At 41.4% G+C, this 17,376-nt stretch overlaps 1 protein-coding gene across 4 annotated transcripts in view; it reads right to left on the bottom strand.

Moving 5' to 3' along the window:
• Positions 1 to 17,376, bottom strand: part of ASAP1 (ArfGAP with SH3 domain, ankyrin repeat and PH domain 1) — a 148,546-nt gene that overhangs the window by 75,205 nt on the left and 55,965 nt on the right. For all 4 annotated transcript variants that reach the window (XM_087706680.1, XM_087706681.1, XM_087706679.1 and 1 more), the window contains 4 exons: positions 14,182 to 14,254; positions 9,297 to 9,442; positions 905 to 979; positions 177 to 226 (listed from right to left, as the gene is read on the bottom strand). In XM_087706680.1, the coding sequence (XP_087562806.1) occupies positions 177 to 226; positions 905 to 979; positions 9,297 to 9,442; positions 14,182 to 14,254 (344 nt within the window). The remainder of the gene's footprint in view (positions 1 to 176; positions 227 to 904; positions 980 to 9,296; positions 9,443 to 14,181; positions 14,255 to 17,376) is intronic.

Here is a 17,376-nt window from a genome sequence, read left to right as displayed (position 1 = left end):
CTCAATTGTGGTTGTAAGTTGAGGACTACCTGTATAGAAAGACAGGAGGTTATTTTATTTTATTTTTTTACATTTCCTTCCCACCCGTCCTGCTCAAAGAGAGACTCTAAGCCGTATACAATAAACTTCTTGACTTTAAGCACAATTGTTTGTTCAACAAAGTTAACCATACTTACAATTTGGTCTCATAATCTTTCCAGGCTTTATCAAAAGGCTTTTTGAGATCCTTAAGAAAGAGAAAATTAACTTAAAATAAGTTTATGGCAGTGCTTAAAAATGCCCCCTTAAGGTACTGGTCCATGGTTATAAAATGACTTAAAAGCTTAAAGTATTTTCGTCCTGGGGAATCTTAAGAGCTCATATAACTCAAGGTTTTTTTTTAAAGAAAAAACGGATTGATGGGAAATATAAGTCTGCAGTTACAAGTGGATGTAATCAGATGTTCCTGCAAATGTGATAACGTCCCCGCTATATTGATAAGGTAAAGGTTCCCCTCACACATATGCTATTTGTTTCTGACTCTAGTGGGGGGTGCTCATCTCCGTTTCAAAGCTGAAGAGCCAGCACTGTCCGAAGACGTCTCCATGGTCATGTGACCGGCATGACTTAATGCCAAAGGCGCATGGAACGCTGTTAACTTCCCACCAAAGGTGGTGCCTATTTTTCTACTTGCATTTCTTACATGCTTTCAAACTGCTAGGTTGGCAGAAGCTGGGACAAGTCACGGGACCTCACCCTGTTATGCAAAATTAGGGATTCGAACCGCTCAGCTTCCAATCTTTCTTATTGACAAGCTCAGTGTCTTATCCACTATGACACCATGTCCCTACTATAATTGATAAACAAAAGTGCAGAAATCACCACCCATTATTAAAGCCCATATTAAATGTGTAGGCTTACTTACCCCTTTAATTCCTTTCAAATCTCCTTTCAACAGGGAGTCCAAGGTGAAGATAACATTATGGCTCAACCCTTGCAGCTAGAAAGAGAAAACAATATTATTCAGTATTTAAAAATCAGTGAACTTAAAATAAACTCCAGGCATCCACTCGACTTACAATCATCCATTTAGTGACGGTTCAAAGTTACAACAGCACTGAAAAAGTGACTTATGACTGTTTTCCATACTTACGCCTGTTACAGTATCTCCATGGTCATGTAATCAAAATTTAGACACTTAGCAACTGACTCATATCTTTGACAGATGCAGTGTCCTGAGGTCATTTGATTATCTTTTGCAATCTTTTGACAGGCAAAGTCAGTGGGGAAGCTTCATTTAATGACCATTTTACTACATTTTAAAGACTTTACCTTACTTCACTGATATTTGTCTGTCTGTCCGTCTTTCTTTCTGTCTGTCTGTCTGTCTATCTGTCTGTCTGTCTGTCTGTCTATCTATCTATCTATCTATCTATCTATCTATCATCTATCTATCATCCATCTATCTATTATCTATTTATCATCTATCTATCTATCTATCATCTATCTATCTATCTATCTATCATCTATCTATCTATTATCTATCATCTATCTCTCTATCATCTATCATCTATCTATCGTCTATCTATCTATCTATCTATCTATCTATCTATCAACTATGTCTATCTATCTATCATCTATCTATCGTCTCTCTCTTTCTATCATTTATCTATCATCTATCTATCTATCTATCTGTCTGTCTGTCTGTCTGTCTATCTATCTATCTATGTATCTATCATCTATGTCTATCTATCTATCATCTATCTATCGTCTCTCTGTATCTATCATCTATCTATCATCTATCATCTATCTATCTAATTATCTATCATCTATCTAATTATCTATCTATTATCTATTTATCTATCTGTCTATCTATCTATCATCTATCTAATTATCTATCATCTATCTATCTAATTATCTATCTATTATCTATTTATCTATCTATCTGTCTATCTATCTATCATCTATCTATTATCTATCATCTATCTATCTAATTATCTATCATCTATCTATCTAATTATCTATCTATTATCTATCTATCTATCTATCTATCTATCTATCTATCTATCTATCTATCTATCTATCTATCTATCTATCTATCATCTATGTCTATCTATCTATCTATCGTCTCTCTCTATCTATCGTCTATCTATCGTCTATCTATCGTCTGTCTGTCTATCTATCTATCATCTATCTATCTATCTATCTATCTATCTATCTATCTATCATCTATCTATCTATCTATCTATCTATCTATCTATCATCTATCTATCTACTGTGTTTCCCTGAAAATAAGACAGGGTCTTATTTTCTTTTTACCCACAAAATATGGCTTGGGCCTTATTATCAAGGGAGGGCTTATTGTTTTGGGTTTCCAGGTGGCTGCTCTCTTGCGAGTGGGCTCCCAAAGAGCCGGGCACAGCCTCAGGGGCGAACGGCTGTGTTGCGCTGTTGCAACAGCGCAGCACAGCAGCCATGAAGCGACCATGCTCACGAGCAGCCACCCAGCGAACCCCCTTTCAAGCCGGGCACAGCACCATTCACTGACCTAGGGGTATTGCCAAGCCGCGTGGGCGCCTGTTCGCCGCCGCCCGGCTCTTGCGGCTTGGTGCCTTCGAAATGCCAGTGAATGGCGCTCTCCCGTTCAAGCACCGCATAACAATATTCAGCCAACACAGCTTAACTGAAGATCATGGTTGGGCTTTCCAGGTTCAAAAGGTTTTTACTCCTTTAAAGCAGCTGGAATTCTTTTGAATTTAAGAGTGCTTTTCGAAGGGAGAAGTTCTCCTTTTTTTTCCACTTTCAGTTTTTCAAAACTAAAAGAGAACTGGGGAGGATATCTTGAAGAGCAGGCAAACTGTTCTTCTGTTGAAATATTTTATTTATTTATTTCAGAGGGTTTCTATGGCCGCCCACTCACTCTCTGTGACCCTGGGCTGCTTACGAAAATAAAAACCCAACAGGCAAACAGTTAAAAACAATAACGCTCCCCCCTCCCCTGGTAAATAACCATCAATCAGATAAGCCATTTGATGGGCTGCGTCCCACTCTGGGTTCCCCAGGATTTTCCCTTTTGTAAAGAAAGAAAAGTAAAATTCTTTGAACGCTGAGACTTTGAGTCAAATTGTGAACATTTTTTGAGGGACAATGGCAAACCAAAGTAATTTTGAGACACAAGGGAAAGGAACTTCAACTCCCAGAATTCCCCAGCCAGCATGAAGTCTACAAAACTTCCATTTTCCCAGGTTGAAAAAGAAAATATAGAGGTAGTCCTCAACTTAACAACAATTCATTTAGGGACTGTTCCGAGTTGCAACGGCACTGAAAAAGTACGATCTTTGCAGCATCCTCATTGTCAAGTGATCCCCTTTTGTGACCTTCTGACCAGCAAAGTCAATGGGGAAGCCAGATTCACTTAACAACTGGATTACTAATGGAACAACTGCAGTGATTCACTTAGCAAGTGTGGCGAGAAATGTCGTAAAAGGGGGCAAAACTCACTTATCAGATGCCTCAGTTAACAACAGAAATTTTAGACTTAATTGTGGTCATAAGGCGAGGGCTACCTACATATGAAATCCCATCACTGAGAACCAGTTTCTGTTCTGACCCGGGCTTCCCAAGAGCATGAAGCAAACTTCTTGTCCCGACAAAAAACCCTTTTATTAATTTACTGTGAATTCTGCTCATTCACAGCCAGCAAAGTCTTTCAAAGGAGGATTTACAGTCACAGACCTTATCTGGCTTGGAGAGCTGCCAGGCCGATATCTGCAAAACTTGGCAAGGAGTCTCAGAGAGTCAGGAACCAATTAAGCAAACTAATTGTCTCCTGCAAACTCCACTCCCCTTTAGCTCCTCTTTTATTTCCTCTGGGAGGGGCCATTTATCATCCATCTGTGGCCTTACTCCCAAGTCGACCCCTGTTCTTTAGCTGTTCCTTTCGTCTGGCAACTCTGTGCATGTGCACACTGGGAAGAGGCTCCACCTGTTCGTCTGCCTCACTGATGTCTGACTCTGAAGGCAGCTGACAACTGGCATACAGCTCTGGTTCCCTCACTGCCTCCGACGCAGAGCCTTCATCAGAGCCTTCCCCAGATTCCAGCACTGGCCCATGTTCCTCCCCAACCTCCTCACTATCCAAATCTGCTGCCAGCTCTGTTGGCGGGCCACAACAGTTTCAAATCTTTCTGCATCTCTCAACTCTTAGCAGATTTACGGTTCATCTTATAAAAACTATTTTTCCAAAAGACCACCAGATGATGGGCCAAATTAGACAGCTACCTTCATTGAGTTTGCTTGTCAGAAGTTTGCTTTGTGAGAAGGTCACAAAGGTGACTTCGGGACACTGCAACTGTTATAAGTACATGCCAGTTGCCAAATGCCCAAATTGTGATCGCGTGACCCCGGGGAATGTTGTGACAGTCATAAGCGTGAGGATCAATTATTTTTTTGTGTGTTGTTGTAACTTTGAACCCTCACTAAAAGAATAGTTGTAGATGGAGGATTACCTGCATTGATTTGGAAGAATAATGAGGAGTGAATTCGTTTTTGAAGATTTTGTAGAAACTTTGATGTTGAATATGGAAGTTGAAGATATTCATATTACATGAACTCAACCAGAGGTGGTTTTCTGGAGAACCGGTAGTGGAAATTTTAAGTAGTTCGGAGAACTGGTAAATACCACCTCTGATACCCCTGCACCCATCTATTCTCTGCCTCCCGAGTCCCAGCTGATTGGGAGGGAATGGGGATTTTACAGTATCCTTCCCTTCCCTTGCCACACCCACCAAGCCATGCCCATCAAGTCACGCCCACAGAACCAGTAGTAAACATTTTTTAATCCCATCACTGAATTCAATGCTGCTGACTACTGACATTCAACACTTTGAAGACTTCAAGTGTTTGTGATGGAAAACCTAAATTTCAGAGTAAGAAAATATCTGGGGTAACTGGGGTAAAGGCCTTTGTCCTTGGCGAGCCAGAAGAGCAATTTTGGAAGGCCCCAAAGGTCTATTCCTAAAGATGGCAATAACACTTAGACTTATTTACCACTTTAAAGTGTTTTACAGCCCTCTCCAAGCGGTTTACAAAGTCAGCATATTTTCCCCAACAATCTGGGTCCTCATTTTACCAACCTTGGAAGGATGGAAGGCTAAGTCAACCTTGAGCCTGGTGAGATTTGCCAAATTGCAGTCAGCTGGCAGTCAGCTAAAGTAGCCTGCAGTACTGCACTCTAACCACTGTACCACCTTTCTCCTAAAGATGATAGTAGCTCATAGCAATAGCTACTAGTTAATATTCATGCTGGGAAAGAAATGGAGGTAGTGACAGATTTCATTTTCTTGGGCTCCAAGATCACCACAGATGGGGACTGCAGCCAAGAAATTAAAAGACGCTTCCTCCTGGGGAGGAAAGCTATGGCAAATCTAGACAGCATACTAAAAAGCAGAGACATCACTCTGCCAGCAAAAGGGCATATAGTCAAGACTATGGTTTTCCCAGTTGTAATGGATGGCTGTGAAAGTTAGAAAGATTGAGCACCAAACAATTGAGGCCTTTAAACTATGGTGCTGGAGAAGACTCCTGCGAGTCCCTTGGACTGCAAGGCAATCAAACCGGTCAGTCCTAGAGGAGATCAACCCTGACTGCTCTTTAGAAGGCCAGATCCTGGAGATGAAACTCAAATACTTTGGCCACCTAATGAGAAGGAAGGACTCCCTGGAGAAGAGCCTAATGCTGGGAAAGATTGAGGGCAAAATAAGAAGGGGACGAAAGAGAATGAGGTGGCTGGATGGAGTCATTGAAGCAGAAGGCATGAGTTAAATAGACTCCAGAGGTTGCTAGAGGACAGGAACATTGTCCATGGGGTCGCAATGGGTCAGGCATGACTTTGCAACCAACAACAACAATATTCATGCAAGATACTGTCATCTTGATGTAAAGGGCCTTGAGGAGGTATTCTTTATTTGATAGTCATAAATGTCCCAGATTCCTGCTGCTTTCTTCAAAATAACAAAAGGCTGCCTCTTCTGAATGTATGTGCAACATCAAAACACTCATTAAAAAAAAAATGGGTGCACCGCTCCCAGGTAAATCAGACAGGAAACACAACTAAAGGAACTAACTCTACTGTACTGTAAGACTACATTAACAGAATCTTGCAAGTTTGCAGGTACAAACTTCCTGCTACTCCCTTTAATTGCATGAGGCATTCAGGACACTGGTCTTTCTTTAGTCTCTTTGTCTGACTGTCAAGCCACTGGGGGCTCCTGCCTCTCTTATCTGATTGTTTCCTAGGCAGTATCTCTTCCCCTTGTTCCCCAAAGTCATCCACACATTCCACTGGAATTAATGATGCTGGTGTTACACAATGCAATGCTGCTTTTGTCAGACTGACTCTTTGGAAGTTGTGGCTGATGGATTTGACATAATAATGGAGGTTACTTTCCAAAAAAAACTTTGGAGAGACTCAGCCATAGCTTCAACTGGGAAGCTGTGACAGTCTAGACCAGTGTTTCTCAACCTTGGCAACTTGAAGATGTCCGGACTTCAATTCCCAGAATTCCCCAGCCAGCATTTGCTGGCTGGGGAATTCTGGGAAATGCTGGCTGGGGAATTCTGGGAATTGAAGTCCGGACATCTTCAAGTTGCCAAGGTTGAGAAACACTGGTCTAGACGAAGCTAAATCGCCAAATGCTAGAGAATTCCTAGAAGCTTTGCATTCAGACAAATCAGCCATCTACAGACCGATAGAGATAAATCACATGTACACAGCATTCGAAAGAGGCAATAAGAAAGCTAAGAAGGGAACAAAAAGACCAGAACACATCTTTTCCCGCAACCAAGACCTAGAAATACAGGGATTAACATTAGACGACCAATCAAGGAGAAAACAATAGCCTAATCAGGCAACTAACAAAAAAGGCATATCAACACTTGTTGACCAAGCTATTCAGGGGTGGGTTTCTCGCCCCGTTCCAACCGGTTCGGTTGGAACGAGGCCGGCGGCGTCCGCACGTGTGCACGCGTGCGGCCCGCACATGCGTACTAGCGTCTGCGCGATGCTCCAGCTGCTCCTGGAGGATCGCGCAGGCGCTGTATGCATCCTGCGCATGCGTGGAAGCGCAGAATTCGGCAAAAACGGGTAAGGAGCGGGTGCGGGCGCGCGCGGGCGCGCGGGGGGCCTTCGCCGTTCCCGGAAGTTACTTACTTCCAGGTTCGGCGACCAACCAGATCGCGGGGACCGCCGCGAACCGGTTGAAACCCACCCCTGAAGCTATTGTATATTAACAGGAAGCAAACCCCACACTCAGTAGCACTGATGATGTTAGCTCGACGAGTAATAAAGTATCTGCAAGGTCAGAGAGCAGCAAGGACTCCACAGAAATAACTGCTTATAATTTCCCTTACACCAGGGGCCTTCAAACTTGACAATTTGAGGACTCCCAGAATTCCTCACGTAGGCTGGGGGAATTCTGGGAGTTGAAGCCCACAAGTCCTAAAGTTGTCAAGCTTGGAGACCCTCGCTTTATGCTAATGGAACAAATTCAAATATAACATTTAGAATATAACAAATACTACATGTTGGCTTCACACAGTATTAAGAGAAGGAAAGAGAGCCAGTTTGGTGTAGTGGTTAGAGACATTTGGCTAGAACCCAGGATACTGTAAGTTCCAGTCCCATCTTAAATATAGGGCCAACTTGTTGACTTTGGGCCAGTTATTCTTTTTTAGTTCTTGGAAGAAGAAAGGGGGACACCACTTCCTGAAAATCTATATATATATATAGTTCTTCTTTTTTAGTACTAGGAAGAAGAAAAGGGGACACCACTTCCTAAAAAAAAGAGAGAGAGAGATCCAGCATAACTCTGGAACGTCTCAAGCAATTTCAACCAAACTTGGTATACAGATGACTTACTCTCTGGAAACAAATAGTGTGGTGATAAGACACCCCTAAAGCCCCTCGGTATGTGTGTTCTGATAAGATAACAGCCTTCTACTGGCTTCTACTGTACTGCCGTAAAATGGCTTCTACTGTACAGCACAGTAGAGTTGCCATGGTAACGACTTCACAGTATTCCACAAGGGAGCTCCCTCTGGTAAGGGGAGGAATCCAACATTGGAAATTATGTTTGGTCTGGACATTTCCCCCCTATGAATAAATACCTGGGCAATGCTGGGTTATCGGCTAGCATTACTATAAAAACTGCCTAAACAAGTCACCAATGTCTACAGTGACTTGGAGGCACACCCCAAATTAAATACAACCCATTTACAGGAACAGGATTTCTATTGCATGCTCCCATACTGAACCTTAATCACCACTTAATTACTTCCCAGTTTATGGCAGTCACAGGTTGCCAGCACATCCAAGATACTAACCTTCCAAACTAGAATTACAAGGGAGAATTAAAGAAGAGAGCATGAAAAAAAAAGGAAAAGAAGGATGGAGGGCATAAACCCAAATTAAGATTACATGTTGGATCTGATACCACATACATTCTATTGTTTATATATCGTGGTGGGCCATGGTGGTGTAGTGGTAAGAATGCAGTATTGCAGGCTGACTCTGCCCACTGCCAGGAGTTCGATCCTGGCAAGCTTAAGGTTGACTCAGCCTTCCAAGGTCAGTAAAATGAGGACCCAGATTGTTGGAGGCGATATGCTGACTCTGCACACCACTTAGAGAGGGCTGTTAAAGCACTGTGAAGCGGTATATAGGTCTATGTGCTATTGCATCACTCAAAATAAGCTTCCCTATATTTTGCACCTTGCGGTAATAATTCCTATACATTTGGAGAATAAATACAATATTTATAGCTTTAAAGCTTTGTGTTCTGAGGAATGGAAAACGTATTATTTTAATAGCGAACAGATTTATGAAATGTACTGTACTGAACAGAAGGAGATTAAAGGGGAAGAAAAATGCATTTCACTTAAAAAATCATTTCAACTATTTCTCCAGAATTATCCAGTGCAATAACCAAACAAGAAAGTTAATTTTAAAACCCAAATTTAGGGTGAATGCTATTACAAATGACTGCATAGACTGAATAGCTTCAGTCATTCACAAAGCTAGACCACGTGCTTAAAAACACTGCATTAGTACTCAATAAGCCTAACCCTTTTTTCCATAGCTGCATCGAACTGGATTTAAAATATAATGCTCCCTCCAGAAATGTAAACGGTTCGGTTGTTTATTACAATCAATACTTATGTAACACTATAACCTACATTTTATATAACTTATATAACAACCCTTATATAATAATAATTGTAAATATTTTAAAGGACAAAAAGATTAAGAAGCGTCTCACCAGATTTTTAAGCAGTGTTGACAATTCCTTAGTTAGCGTGGAAAATTTGACAAAAGCAGTGCCCAGGTCTGGATTATCTCTACTTAAGAAATTACTTCCAAATTTATCTAGCACTTGTGCATAGCTCTCTTCATTTTGGCTATGTTCTGAAAGAGAAAAATGTTCAGTTAATGCCACTTTACAAGAAGACAAAATAATAATGACGAGAAATAGTTTTTTTCTAAGAGAACAAGGCTAAAATTTGCCATTTGTTCCTTTCAAAGATATTAAAAGTTAGATTATTTAAGTTAGTTGTTTTCAGCTCTTTATGCCAGTGAAACCTGGAGGGCGCCAGCAACTATTTTAACAAGAGACTTGGTGTCTTCCAACAAAGATGTCATCACTGAATCCTAAAGATTTGCTATTTTGACTATGTTATTAAGGAAGAAGTGCTGCTGCAAATTACATAAGATAATCACACGCAAAAGATTCCAACTTGCACTCCATACGGAGAATAATCGAATTCCCAACACAGCAATGAGATAATGATGCCAAACGACCAACAGGATGCCCTTGAAATACATGAAGAATGTTCATAGATGACTTAAAGACCTTAAACATCACAACAGGGGTGGGATTCAGGCAGTTTGGACTGGTTCAGGCAAACCAGTAGCTCTGACAATCACTGAGACGATTAGGTGGGCCCACCCGCCTATCCCTGTGCTTTACTTACCTATATCCTCTCCGCTGATTTGAGCGGCAGAGTGGATTGCTAGGCCTGAGCTGCGTTACTCCCCAAGATTAATGTGGAAAGTAAGTTTTGTTAAAACTGTGCATGCGCGCTGAGCGAAACATGCAATCACTGAATTGGTTGTTAAACCAGCAGGATCCCACCACTGCATGGGAAGACATCGAAGTCTTCGCCCCAAATCCATAGCATGGGATGCTTTAATGCAGGGGTTCCCAACATGTGGGCTCAGACCTATTGGTCACTGGGCCATGTGAGTAGCTGGCCAGTGCACGCATGTGTGAACACACATACACAGGCCCACTCACAAGAGCATCACGGGCGCTAGCAGCCCCACTCATGTGGGCGCTAGCGGCCCCACCTGTGTGGGGACTTCCAATTCCACTCATGTGGGCACTCGCGGCCCCACCTGGCCGTTTTGGGGGCTGTTTTACATGCAGTTTCCTAGGCTGTTTTCAGGTGGTTTTAGGACCGTTTTCAAGCCATTTTTGGACCCTTTTCAAGCTGTTTTGGGGACATTTTCAGGGCCATTTTTGGGCCATTTTAAGGCCATTTTTAGTCCAAAATACGGTCCAAGAACAGCCTGAAAAGGAGCCTGAAAATGCCCCAAAAATAGCCTAAAAACAAGCATGCGCGTGCTAGCCAGCTAGTCTTCGGGTTCTGGAGCTCTGGCGCGCATGCACATACACGAGTGTTTCAGTTTGGACACTCAGTGCCAAAAAGGTTCACCATTCCTGCTATAGGGTTTCCCACCTAAGCAGGGGGTTGGAGTAGAAGGTCCCTTCCAATTCTGTTATTCTGTTCTGTTCTGTTCTATAGCAAAACTCACTTAACAGATGTTTTGCTTAGCAACACAAATTTTGCCCCCAATTGTAATCATGATTCAAGGTCTACCTGTACCAGAGTCTGAATAGACTAAAGTGTGCTCCCTGCTTCAACCATTAAGGCACAGCATATTAATTTTTTTTAAAAAAAAATCATCATGCTTTAATAGCATATAAATTAAAGAAAGAAAGAACAGCAGTAGTGTCCAACAAAAGAAACTAGGCATGAAAATGGAAAAACAAGCAAAAAGAAAAGAATGTTTCCTAAAAGAAAACAGAGGTTTTCTACATTGAGTCAGTAGCAAATTATTCACAGAAGAGTTTTGGTCTCCTGGACTGTGGCTGAGTAACCGAGGGCATGGCATCAATAAAGGCTGTGAATCACAGCAAAGAAACTAAAGGCTAATTAAAAATCTCTCCTGTTCTGTCACCATCGTGCAAAAGCTGCATTCGACATGATAGTCAAATATTTCTTAATATTATGACTGAATATATTAACAGTGCTAAATAAGTGCATCACAGCCATGAGATGCTAGAGAAAAGACAGCGTCCCAAAGAAGAAATATTGTATTGGTCCAAGTGTAGAAGTTCCTGTGGCAATATATATATATAGAAACTCTTCTGTAGGTGTGGCCTGCTTTGTGGGAGTGGCTTGCCGGCCATGTGACCAGGTGGAGTGGCTTGCCGGCCATTTGACTGGGTGGGCATGGCCAACTTGTAAAATGTAGTGAAACTCATTTAACAACGCTCTTGCTTAGCAACCAAAATGTTGGCTCAGAAACTGGCATTTGAAGCACACAAGTCTTAAAGCTGTCAAGTTACAAGACCCTTGCACCCCTAACCCTTTAGAAAAAAAAACAACACCACAGGGATGTTCAAACTTGATATCTTTAAGACTTGTGGACTTCAACTCCCAGAATTCTTCCTCCAGTCATGTTGGCTCAGGAACTCTGGCATTAAAGTGTGCAAGTCTTAAAGCTGTCAAGTTACAAGACCCTCGCACCCCTAACCCTTTAGAAAGAAAAAAAACACCACAGGGATGTTCAAACTTGATATCTTTAAGACTTGTGGACTTCAACTCCCAGAATTCTTCCTCCAGTCATGTTGGCTCAGGAACTCTGGCATTAAAGTGTGCAAGTCTTAAAGCTGTCAAGTTACAAGACCCTCGCACCCCTAACCCTTTAGAAAAAAAACCCCAGGGGTGTTCAAACTTGACAGCTTTAAGACTTGTGGACTTCAACTCCCAGAATTCTTCCTCCAGTCATGTTGGCTCAGGAACTCTGACATTAAAGTGTGCAAGTCTTAAAGCTGTCAAGTTACAAGACCCTCGCACCCCTAACCCTTTAGAAAAAAAACCCAGGGGTGTTCAAACTTGACAGCTTTAAGACTTGTGGAAGAGCAAGAGAATTCCTCCTCTTGCTCTTCATCTTGATGATTTGCGGACGGGCGGGGAGAGGGAGCTGGAACCGGTTCCAAACGGCACTGTAGATTTGTGGAACCTCTTCTATAGAAGAGGTTAGAACTGGCAGGAACCCAGCCCTGATTGTGGTCATACATCGAGGACTTCCTGTATCAAATTTATTTTATTTGACAGAACCCTTTGTCCTCTAGGACTAGATCTGGATGAGATATAGCAAATCAGTTAATTATTTCTCGCCGTAATTCAATTTTCAAGGCCCGGTTACCACTATATCAGCATTTAAGGTGTCAGACTGACAACAACTCTCACGGTTTTTCTTTTTCACCTACGAAAAATGCAAGCATGTTTCTTTTTTAATGCAGGGGAGAGATTAAAAATTAATTATGAATGTAAACAGCGCTGCAAAATTGCCACTGTGCTGAATGTCACACTTATCACCTTTAGCGCTAAAAGCAGATGTTATTCTAGGAAAACTGTTAATATTCGCCAGTAAGATTTATTAGTGCATGCATATAAAATCATTAAGCTACTACCTGGATGGTGATTAAGATAGCTATTGAGGAATCTTATGGTGCCTTTGGTTGTCTGAAATGGCTTTATTACCTTTTGAGTGTTGTTGTGAGCCACCCAGAGTTGTGTTGCGTAAGAAGAGCATTCCTTATAAATATTTTAAATAAATATGGGCTGGCACATGGAAATAGAAGGAAGCCTTCTCAAATACTGGTTCCCCTGGTTTTAATCAGTATGTCAAATATATATCCAAAAATATATTTTGAAGTAAAAAAAATTGAAAGAACACCATAACTATTCCGAAGGTTTATGAGTATTGTTCTCACCTAGGCTTCCTGATACAGTAAAAAGCACACGCTTAGACCCAAAAACCCTCTTTTTATTTCAAAGGCTGTGAATTATGTTCATTCACAGCCCGTAATGAGTCCCAAATAGTTGTAGAGTCCTACAGTAGGCTGTCAAAGTCTTTCGGGATAAGACTGATAAGCACCCACCTTGAAACGCTGCCAAAGATTTAATTAGCTTGGCAAGGCCACACGGAGCAGAGTCAAAACGGAGCTTCAGAAGGTAAACTGACTAGCATGAAACAAGTTGCTTCCTGCAAAGCCTCACGTGTCTTTGCTCCTCCTTTTTATCTTATGGTAGGGGCCAATCACTTCCAAGCCTTACTCCCGAGTCGTCTCTTCTTTCTTAACTGTCTTACATTCTGGCAGCTCTCACTGCTGTCTAGCTCTGAAGGCAGCTGAGAACTGCCAGATGGCCCTGGCCCCCTCTCTGCCTCTAAAGCAGAGCCCTCATCCGAGCCTTCCCCAGACTCCAGGACTGGCCCATGTTCCTCCCCAACCTCCTTGCTGTCCGACTCTGCTGCCAGCTCCACAGACTCCTAGCGGACCACAAGTATTTTTTTTAAAATATATTGATAATACAAATAACTATACAGAGGTAGTCCTTGACATATGACTACAATTGAGCCCAAAATGTGTTACTAAGAGAGACATTGGTTAAGTGAATTTTGCCCCATTTTACAACCTTTCTTAAGTTGTTCAGTGAATCACTGCAATTGCTAAGTTAGTAACATGATTTTTAAGTGAACTTGTCCTTTACTTGCTTAATAGAGACATATATAGTGAGAGAGACACTGAAAAGGTTCTGAGCCTTTAAATAATTCCTAGGAATATAAAAAGGATATAAACTGAAAAAAAATACATTTAAAAAAATGTTGAAAGCTACTGTCTTTAGTCTGCTTCATCTCTTGTGAAAATATTATAATAAACAACCGTATTTTTCACACTCCATTATATTTTGAAATTCTCCCTAATCTCTATACTTCAAAACAATTTATTTAAAATGTATTTATTATTTGTTAAGATGCAGCAAATGATAATACAGAAAAATAAAGCTTACCTTGCCCAGAATTATATATTGCTTTTACAGATTTTTTCACTTTTTGTAGTGCAGTTCTGTCCTGATCTAAAGCCTAGAAGGAGAGAGAAAACAGAGGGAAAGAAAGTCAAATCAGGGAAAAGGAACTCAATTTTATACAGGTAGTCCTCGACTTATGACCACAATGGTGCCTAAAATTTCTGTTGCTAAATGAGATAGTTGTTAAGTGAATCTTGTCTCATCTTGCCAGCTGAGAGAGAACCACAGACATCTCATTTCAACCCTCAGCTACAAATATTACTTGCATTCAAGTGGCTATATTATGTAATAATTGATAACCCCGCATTGCCCAGATATTTATTTATAGGGGGGAAATGTCAGAACCAAATGTAATTTCAAATGTTGGATTTTCCCCCTTACCAGAGGGAGCATCTTTGTGGAGTACTGTGAAGCTGTTACCATGCCAACTCCACTGTGCTGTACACAGTGGTGGGTTCCTACCGACTTGGATAGGTTTGACTGAACCGGTAGTGGTTTGGCGGCCTGGCCCTGAACCAGTTCCCTGGGTGGCGGTGGTGGCAGCACCATCTTGTTTTTCAGTTCTGCACATGTGCAGAACAATTTTAATTGCACTGCACATGTGAACGCAGTGTGTATCAACCGAACCGGCAGTAATGCCTGCTGAAACCCACCCTGGCTGTACAGTAGAAGCCATTTTAAGGCACAACAGGCTGTATCTTAACAGAACACCCCGAGGGGTGCTAGAGACAGTATTTGTTTCCAAAGAGTAAGTCATCTGTGTACCAAGTTTGGTTGAAATTGCTTGTGGCATTCCAGAGTTATGCTGGAAAACACACACACACACACACAGCCATGGATGGATGGATGGATGGATGGATGGATGGATGGATGGATGGATAGATTTCAGTCTACGAATAAATGCCATTTTTGTTACTTTTGTTTGTTTGTTTTTTCCTTTTAAAAATTTCCAGATTGTTTATTTTTCAGTTTGTTTTTGTACTCAGTTAATAAAAGCCAAATATTAAAAGACAGGCTGAATAAGAGCCCATAGTGCTGAAAGCTTAGACAATTAAGATGAAATTTTAATTTTTTTTCAAGTGTACTAAATTATTAATACCGTGTTCATTAGGTGAACAATTATGTGAGAAAGAAAGCCTTCTAAATGGAAAGTATTCCTTCGAAATGTATTTGGTAATTGCTTAAAAAAAGAGTAACTTACATTTTTGTAAAAAGAAATCAAAATAATGATCAATATACTAAAGAATAAGCTTCATATCTCTGCAAGATTATTCCGCTTAATTAGTTCTACAAATGAAATACAGTATCTGGTCTGCAAGATTCACTGATAAGATAAAATAGCCTTTCACTGAGAGGACCTCAAATAATCCAGCTCTGATCAACAATTCAAAAAGGTTACCATCTGTTTGGTCTCTCAGCATCTTGTTATAAGCTAAAGAATATTTTCAGTGCATTCTCCCATAAGTAAAATTAGATACCCTTGGTTATCTTTAACTAGCAAGATTTAAAAAAATTACACTTGCATTTTATACCTGCAATTATTATGGTAAACTGAGCCACTACAAAATAAGTTAACCAAGTTCAATACCTTGGCTTAATAACTAGTTTTCAGGGGTATATTTGCCCAGAAAAATCTAGGACAAAATACAACTTGCAATGAACACTACCAAAACGTATTTTGCAAAGTAATATTCCCACGGTCCAGTTACTTTAATTTTCTTTTAATTAAAAATGCTAAGGAAGAACTTTTCAAGTTCAAGTTTACAAATTAGACTAATGTTAGGTTTCAGAAAAAATAATGAAGGAGGCTGGGTATCTTGAAGAGTTGTGATTTGAGGGATCCAATCTGGGTCAATCACCGGGACCAGAGGTTTTGTTCTGAGCTTTCGGACTGGTGCTTGAGCCCATCCTCAGGAAGGTTCTCTCTAGTAGAATCTGAATTGAGATTTTTGTTGGTATTTGATTGTAGCATCAACATCTCAAGTTAAAGTTAAAAAAATAATCTTAGAAGTCCATATTGTCTCCCCACCGCCAGAGGTGGGTTCCTACCGGTTCAGACTGGTTCAGCTGAATAGGTAGTAACTTGGCCTGAAATGCCCCCAAACAGATTTTCTTGGGGCTGCCATCTTGTTTTTGGCTTCTGCACATGCGCAGAAGCATTTTTTAGTACTGCGCATGCATGCATTGCACACATTAAGCATGCATGTGCAGCAAATCGGCAGTAGCAGCAGCCGGAACTGACCCTTTCCTCCCATCCCCCCAAAAAACCCTTCACATCATAATGCTCTTGGTAACAACTTGAGTGGTCTACATTGATCTATCACCCTACAATATACCCTTAACTGATTTCTTTTCTACATTTCAAAGATTGTCTTTTCCATTAGTTTTTGTTCAAAACTAATTGGTGATTTTCTTCTCTCTAGAACCGTGATTGCAAATCTATGGCACGTGTGCCACAGGTGGCATGCAGAGTCCTTTCTGCAGGCACATGAGCCATCGCCCCAGCTCAGTTCTATTGTGCATGTGCACATGTCGCCCGTCGGCCACCTGTTTTTCTGGTCTCTGCTGTGCATGTGTGGGGAGCAGGGCACATGCAGGACATGTGCGCGCATGCACAAGGGAGGGGGGGTTGCACACACATGCGGGGGACAGGGGGCGCCCACCCGTGGCCCATTTTTTGGTTTCAGAAGGCTGCAGGGAGGCCGAAAACAGAGCATGGGGGGGTTGAACACGTGGGGAGAGGGGGTTGAGTGGAGAGTGGTTGCGCATGTAGGCACTGGGGGCAGGGGGGTCACGCTCGCATTGCTTTATGTTTCATTCTGTAAAACGCTTAGAGAGGGCTGTGAAATCACTGTGAAGCAGTATATAAATCTATAAGTGCTATTGCTATAGCAGAGATACATTGTTTGGCACTTGAAATATTTTCCATTCCCTTAATGATAACTTAGCTCTGGGTCATGTGACCAAGAAGGAAGTATGGAGCAGACACAGTGGTCGGATTCAGCCAGTTCGCACCTATTCGGGAGAACCGGTTGGTAACTTTCTAAGTAGTTCAGAGAACCGATTGTTGGAAGAAATCTCCTTTTGTTTTTTCCCACTTTACAGGGCTAATCCTGTAAGGAAGGCAGGAAGGAAACATTCTAGTGTTGTTTCTAGCCTCATCTTTATTGACCTGTT

Source organism: Thamnophis sirtalis, unplaced genomic scaffold, assembly GCF_051295495.1.
Source record: "Thamnophis sirtalis isolate CommonGarterSnake01/CBP01778 unplaced genomic scaffold, rThaSir2_p1.2 scaffold_2, whole genome shotgun sequence".
NCBI lineage: Eukaryota > Metazoa > Chordata > Lepidosauria > Squamata > Natricidae > Thamnophis > Thamnophis sirtalis.
This window is presented reverse-complemented; position numbering and strand designations above follow the sequence as displayed.